Here is a 7,985-nt window from a genome sequence, read left to right as displayed (position 1 = left end):
TCAGTCACGTATGGGTTTTATTTTTACCTTGTTTTTTTCAACCCTATCCAGTTGGTGGCGGTAATACAATTTTTGTGTTGTAGTCTGCCATAAAACCCACAGAAGAATAAGTGGGATTTACAGTAGTAGCAAAGATTTTTACAACTAAACTAAGACAGACCGCAGTCTGTCGTTTCAAACGGGAATAAATTAGTCATAGTGGGCAGTACAAACAATGAGACGAGCAGAGTCGAGCTAGATCCTAATTGGCGCGTTCATGATCATCTGCATATTTCAGTTAGGGAACGCCTAACTCTTTGAAGTGCGCGTGTGCAATAACTTAATTCACGTTTGTTCTCCTAAACAACGCCATTTTTTTCAAACTTCTGCAAAGGGTAAAGTAAAAAAACTGTCCAATCTGTTCATAACATATTCTAGTTTAGGGAACAGAAACTGTATTGAAATCAAACGTCTCATCGATGTGCAGAACGTCAGTCAAAATCCATCTCGTTCCATCTTCTCCCACTGCCGGCCAGTGTGCTTCCTCTCACTACCATATTTGGCAATTAGTGGAACTGCCAACCAGAAGCTTCACATTTATACATCCGGTGAAATATCTGTCCCATTGTTCTATCTGTGGTAGTCGCGCACCAAGCACATCCCTTGTCCAACTCATCACGACACACACAGACCTCCAGCAGCATGTGAGTCGACAAGTTGTGTACACAGAGGAAGTCGATAGAAATGTTTATAGCTAAATAGATTTGCTAAGAATAATATCTAGCAGGCAAAGGCACTCAGACTACGCCATGTCAAGTACAACAATTGCAAATACCGGCTTTTAAAGCAGGATATGTCGGTAGACTGATTTTTAACTTGCAGTTGCATGCCAGCTAACTTAACGTTAACAAGACCAAAAAAAGCAACCTGTTGGAGTTATCAGGGTAAGTGTAAATACTTGTGTGAATTTAACAAGCCAGTGTGTTATATTTCACAGCAAGCTCAACTTTAACGTAATTCTAGCTAGCCTAATGTACATTGAACTTTTACCTGCTGGTTAGCTAACGTAACGTTAGCCAGTTCTTCCTGACAGCGCACTTCACTTGCTTAGTTAGTAGCTAGCTAGCTATCTAACGTCAGTTGGCCAGTAACGATAAAGACAAAGAAGTATACAGTGTACTGTACAGTCAGCTAACTTTTGCTTATTGTTGTCCATTTTTTTAATTCAAATTTTGCTTTCATAAATGTACACTTCAACGAACAAAAAAACATGTTTCCTTAGTTGAAGTTTGTCAGGAAAGGTCTCCAGACGGAGGATATGATCATTCTTATTTAGCACCAAGACTATTATTGCAATAATGATACAATAAATAAGCCTCAAGCACGACTTTAGCTAGCTACCGAAGATTACGCTGAGACTCAGATGTATTACTATAAAATGCAGCTATACCAAACAAAACACAGATTTCAAAGTTTAACAAATCATAGAACTCTATGCACAATTTGAGGACTACCTTTAATGCTGCAATATGTAACTTTTTTGGGCGACCCGATTAAATTCACATAGAAATGTAAGTTATAGATCTATAACCAATTCACGTCGTGACGTTTTTCATTACGCCATACGTCATTTTCACAGAGTCTTGCCCGCCACTGATCAGACAAGTTTTACATGTTTTTATTTAACGAGGCAAATCAGTTAAAGAACAGATTCTTATTTACAATGGTGGCCTAACCTATCAACAACACTGGGCCAATTGTGTGCCGCCCTATGGGACTCCCAATCACAGCCGGTTGTGATTCAGCCTGGAATGAAACCAGGGTCTGTAGTGACACCTCTAGCACTTAGACCGCTGCTCCACTGGAGAGCCCCAAAAGTTGTGTATAATTAAACCAATATAGACCACAGCCCATTGTTTCAGGTGGAAATAAATGAGTCATAGTGGGCAGAACTAGCATGGAGGTGTGCAGAGCCAAGCATGAGCTAGCGACATCCTATTGGTGGGTCCAAGCATTTATTTGCACATTTCGGTTAGGGAACGCCTACTCTGAAGTGTGCGTTTGCAATAACTCCATTTGTGTCACGATCGTGTTGACATGAACGAGAAGACCAAGGCGCAACATGATTTGGATACATCTTCTTTTTAATAACGACGAAGATGAACACGACACACTATTACAACAATAACGAAAAAACAACAAACGATCGTGAAAACTTCAAACGTAAGTGCACACACAAACTACTTACGTTGAACTATACATATACACAAACACAAACTAACAGAAAACAGGTCAGGAACGTGACAATTTGCCTTTGCACCCCTTCTAAACAACGCCATTTTTAAAAACTGGCAAAGAATAACGTTTACAAAATGTAGTCCACTCTGTTTGTAACATATTTTAGTTTTGGGAACAGAAAATTGTATTGAGATCAAATGTTTAATCGATGAGAAAATTTGCAGAATGTCGGCCAAAATCTATCTCGTTCCATCTTCTTTTTCACTCACTACCATATTTGGCAGTGAGTGAAAAAGCTAAGCGAATGCTTTCGTGAAATATCTGTCCCATTGTTCTATCTGTGAGTGTAACGTAAACTCACTCACTTTTGTACATCGCCTTGGTCCGTACAATTGACCTTATTTTAGCGCCTCAAAAACATAATACTTCCAGATCAACTGTAATTTCAATACCATTTTAAAGCACAATTTCTCCCCTTTCCAATAGAATTCATGCCGAGACCTTCATGCTGCCTGTTTCTGCATAATTCAAGAAGGCAATGAGCTCCTTCGGGTCTTTTTAAAAATGGCGGGTGGGGAAGCAAAACTAATGCGTGATAGTGAGAAGGAGAGGAGATGTGTGAGAAAAATACTTTTTTTTCACTCGATCTGTCCAACTTATCACCTTACCGCCTCTAAAATGTAAATAAAACACTATAAAGAGTTTATATAATGTGTCATTACATACCTATTGGAAGGTTTGTGTCGAATTTGAATTGGGTTTTTAGGGCAGTGCTAAAGTGATCTTCAGAAGTAAACAGTGGCTTTTGAAAGCTTTACCCTGTCACTGTCCATTTCTTGTTTTTAAACGATGAGAGAAGTGCTACACCTGGTGGAGAGAGATTGTAAGACAGAAATATTTGCTTTATGCGTGCTGTACGTTACAGCATGACACGTCACGATGTAACGGAGGGTCAGTTTTCTCTACTTTTCTCCAATACTAGAGCCATTACCATGACGATCAACGCTTGAATAGAAACGTAGTTCACACCCCAGATTTTGAAGTCAACACAGTAGCTACAGTCCCATTAGTTTTCTTTAGCCTCGTTTGAATGAGGCGCACATTTGTACGGAATGGGGTGAGTTTACGTTAGTGTTTGTAACACAATATTGAGAGCCTATCTCTTCAGAGAGCATATTTATTTTGGGAGATATTACCTTTTCATTCAAGGATAAATATATTGTTTCAGGTGATAATAGAACATGTTTTGTTTGGTTACTTTTACCTCAACTAATGCAAGTCAAGCTAGCTTGCACTGCAGAGCAGCTAAAAGCTAGGCTAGGTTGAAGATACCGTTGTAGCTAGCAACCTCCACCTAACAATTATAATAAAAAACAAATGTCATTACCATCAAACTTAAATGGGAGGCAACAGTCATAATATAATTGGCTTAACAGCCAAAGTGTATTATCTAACATTACTGTTAAACTAGTACTTACTTATAGAAATGTGTAATTGTTTAGAAATTGCTAGCTATAAAGCCATCACCCTAAAACCACATTTTCATCTATTCAGTTTTTGTAACTTCCTGTTTTCCGATGGACTCTGGCTGGACTGAAGACCAGGCAAAGTAAAAAATAATAATAATAAAAAATAAGAAAATCTAAGTATCCACGGAACCTTCAACCGTAAGGGGGCGTTGTGTTTTCACTCCACTGTGGACGTCTCCATTGAAATGCATGACATCCTTTGCAATGTAACAGAGTGCTTATGGGTAATGTGAAAAAGGGTTAAGAAGCAGTAGTAATCTGTTCTATGTGCGCTATTTCTATGCTTCCTGTTCTGAAGTTTCGATTTTGCGTCTTTTGGTTTTGTACACCAGCTTCAAACGGACGAAAATTGAATATTTTTGGTTCCTGAAAGTATATTTCACAGCGGTTTAAATGGGTCAGCGGTTTACATGGTACAATGATTCTCTACACTGTACTTGCTTGTTTTGTCACATAAACTAAAATTATGTGAACTATTCGAATTTTAGCAACCAGGAAATGGCGGAGCAATTTCCACATAGTGTGTCTTTAACAATTTCCATTAAAAAAAAAAACATTTACAGGAAGAACTGTGCAGATACAAAGTCTGGTCACAGAATAAAATTGAGGGAGATTTTACCATTCTGTTACCAAATGTTGCATCTGCAAAGTTTATACTGTGTAAATTGTTCAAAGTAGTCATGGTGCATAGAGTTGTGTGGTTTGTTAAAAATCGAAATCAATAGTTTTTTTGTTTGGCGTACATTTTAAAGTGAAAAACCAGAGTGGAATTGCCCATAGTTAGCTATCTCACAGTACTTGGTGATTTAAATCTTCTCTGGGTTATCCCCATGAATGTTTCATTGTGTAAGGCTAGTGTAAAGTGAATCTGATGCCCTGCCTTTGGTAGCAGTGGGGACAGTGGGATACTGCCCTGTAAGGGTGCTGTTCTATGTATGATACAGTAAACCGAGATCATGACTCTCTGTGGTCCCTCCAGATTGCATTGCACTTAAGTTATTGCTTTGATTTGATGGCATTGTATGTACAGTTGAAGTCGGAAGTTTACATACGCTTAGGTTGGAGTCATTAACTCGTTTGTCAACCACTCCACAAATGTATTGTAACAAACTATCGCTTTGGCTAGTCCGTTAGGACATCTATTTTGTGCATGACACAAGTAATTTCTCCAACAATTGTTTCCAGACAGATTATTTCACTTATAATTCACTGCATCACAATTCCAGTGGGTCAGACGTTTACATACACTAAATTGACTGTGCCTTTAACTTCTCTAGGGTAGGGGGCAGCATTTGGAATTTTGGATGAAAAGCATGCCCAAATTCAACTGCCAGCTACTCATCCCCAGAAGATAAGATATGCATATTATTAGTAGATTTTGATAGAAAACACTCTGAAGTTTCTAAAACTGTTTGAATCATGTCTGTGAGTATAACATAACTTATTTGGCACTCTCTTTTCAATGAGGTTTCATTGGGAAAACAGATTTCTAAGGGACCTGCTTACAGTTCCTACCGCTTCCACTGGATGTCAACAGTCTTGAGAAATTGGTTGAGGTTATTCCTTTGTGTAATGAAGAAGTACGGCTATCTTGAACGAGAGTCACATGAAGTGTCCTGTTAGAAGCGTGTGACCAGAAAGCTAGCTATAGTTGGTTTTAATCCTGTATTGAACACAGACCATCCCGTCTTCAATTTGATCGATTATTAACGTTAAAAAATACCTAAAGTTGTATCACAAAAGTAGTTTGACATTTTTTGCAAAGTTTACAGGTAACCTTTGAGATATTTTGTAGTCACGTTTGAGCAAGTTGGAACCAGTGTTTTTCTGGATCAAACGCGCCAAATAAATGGACATTTTGGATATATATCGACAGAATTAATCGAACAAAAGGACCATTTGTGATGTTTATGGGACATATTGGAGTGCCAACAGAAGCTCGTCAAAGGTAAGGCATGAATTATATTTTTATTTCTGCGTTTTGTGTCGCGCCTGCAGGGTTGAAATATGCTTATTTCTCTTTGTTTACTATTGTGCTATCCACAGATAATAGCATCGTTTGCTTTTGCCGAAAAGCCTATTTGAATTCTGACATGTTGGCTGGATTCACAACCAGTGTAGCTTTAATTAGGTATCTATCATGTGTGATTTAATGAAAGTTTGATTTTTATAGTCATTTTCATAGTAATTAATTTGATTTTGGCGCACTGCATTTTCTCTGGCTTTTTGCCAAGTGAGACAGTAGCGTCCCGCCTAAATTCAGATTTGTGGATATAAATATGAACTTTACCGAACAAAACATACATGTATTGTGTAACATGAAGTCCTATGAGTGTCATCTGATGAAGATCATCAAAGGTTAGTGATTCATTTTATCTCTTTCTGCTTTTTGTTACTCTTCTCTTTGGCTGAAAAAATGGCTGTCTTTTTCTGTGAGTGTGGCTCATACCTAACATAATCGTTTGGTGTGCTTTCGTCGTAAAACCTTTTTGAAATCGGATACTTTGGCTGGATTTACAACAAGTGTATCTTTAAAATGGTTTAAAATACTTGTATGTTTGAGGAATTTAAATTATGGGATTTCTGTTTTGAATTTGGCGCCCTGCAGTTTTACTGGCTGTTGACGAGGTGGGACGCTACCGTCCCACATACCCTAGAGAGGTTAAACAGTTTGGAAAATTCCAGAAGATGATGTCATAGCTTTAGAAGCTTCTGATAAGCTAATTGACCTAATTTGAGTCAATTGGAGGTGTACCTGTGGATGTATTTTGCTTGACATCATGGGAAAATCAAAATAAATCAGCCAAGATCTCAGAAAAGAAAATTGGAGACCTCCACTAGTCTGGATCATCCTTGGGAGCAATTTCCAAACGACTGAAGGTACCACGTTCATCTGTACAAACAGTAGTACGCAAGTATAAACACAATGGGACCACGCAGTTGTCATACCGCTCAGGAAGGAGACGCAGTCTGTCTCCTAGAGATGAACGTACTTTGGTGCGAAAAGTGCAAATCAATCCCAGAACAACAGCAAAGGACCGTGTGAAGATGCTGGAGGAAACAGGTTTTTAAAAGTATTTATTTCCACAGTAAAACGAGTCCTATATCGACATAACCTGAAAGGCTGCTCAGCAAGGAAGAAGCCACTGCTCCAAAACCGCCATAAAAAAGCCAGACTACAGTTTGCAACTGCACATGGGGACAAAGATTGTACTTTTTGAAGAAATGTCCTCTGGTCTGATGAAACAGAAATATAACTGTTTGGCCATAATGACCATCGTTATGTTTGGAGTGAAATGGGGAGGCTTGCCAGCCGAAGAACACCATCCCAACCGTGTAGCACGGGGGTGGCAGCATCATGTTTTGGGGGTGCTTTGCTGCAGGAGGGACTGGTGCACTTCACAAATAGATGGCTTCACAAGGAAGAAAAATTGTGGATATATTGAAGCAACATCTCAAAACATCAGTCAGGAAGTTAAAACTTGGTCGCAAATGGGTCTTCCAAATGGACAATGATTCCAAGCATACTTCCAAAGTTGTGGAAAAATGGCTTAAGAACAACAAAGTCAAGGTATTAGAGTGGCCATCACAAAGCCCTGACCTCAATCCAAAAGAAAATGTGTAGGCAGAACTGAAAAAGTGTGTGCGAGCAAGCAGAGTCCTACAGACCTGACAGGAGGAATGGGCCAAAATTCACCCAACTTATTGTGGGAAGCTCGTGGAAGGCTACCCGAAACGTTCGACCCAAGTTTAACAATTTAAAGGCAATGCTACCAAATACTAATTGAGTGCATGTTAACATCTGACCCACTGGGAATGTGATGAAATAAATAAAAGCTGAAATAAATCACTCTACTATTTCTGACATTTCACATTCTTAAAATAAAGTGGTGATCCTAACTGACCTAAGACAGGGTATTTTTACTAGGATAAAATGTCAGGAATTGTGAAACTGAGTTTTAAATGTATTTGGCTAAGGTGTATGTAAACTTCCGACTTCAACTGTATATTCAATCTCATGGTTGTCTTACAGGAGCTGAATGGCCTCTGTGGTGGCCTCTGTTGTGACTGTGAAAACCGAGAAGCGACCAGCTCATGCTGATACTCAGGATGTTGACTCCAACACCAAAAAACCCAGGTATCAAAAATTGATATGAGTAGCCTACATTTAGTACTCAGTTACTCTTTATATGCCAAGGCATTATCAATATAAGACTGGTCAGGAACTTTTTCTCTTAG

At 38.8% G+C, this 7,985-nt stretch overlaps 1 protein-coding gene across 4 annotated transcripts in view; it reads left to right on the top strand.

The window, feature by feature from the left end:
* Positions 1-623: 623 nt before the first annotated feature.
* LOC129822279 (protein FAM118B-like) overlaps positions 624-7,985 on the top strand; it is a 26,781-nt gene continuing 19,419 nt past the window's right edge. For 2 of the 4 annotated variants that reach the window (XM_055880424.1, XM_055880421.1), the window contains exons 1-2: positions 635-923; positions 7,780-7,884. In XM_055880424.1, the coding sequence (XP_055736399.1) occupies positions 7,787-7,884 (98 nt within the window). In that variant the 5' untranslated portion in view covers positions 635-923; positions 7,780-7,786. Of the gene's footprint in view, positions 924-2,038; positions 2,203-7,779; positions 7,885-7,985 lie in introns of those variants that run through there. The other 2 variants (XM_055880422.1, XM_055880423.1) reach the window with 2 other exon arrangements.

This window comes from Salvelinus fontinalis, chromosome 24 (genome assembly GCF_029448725.1).
Source record: "Salvelinus fontinalis isolate EN_2023a chromosome 24, ASM2944872v1, whole genome shotgun sequence".
NCBI classification, from domain to species: Eukaryota; Metazoa; Chordata; class Actinopteri; order Salmoniformes; family Salmonidae; genus Salvelinus; species Salvelinus fontinalis.
This window is presented reverse-complemented; position numbering and strand designations above follow the sequence as displayed.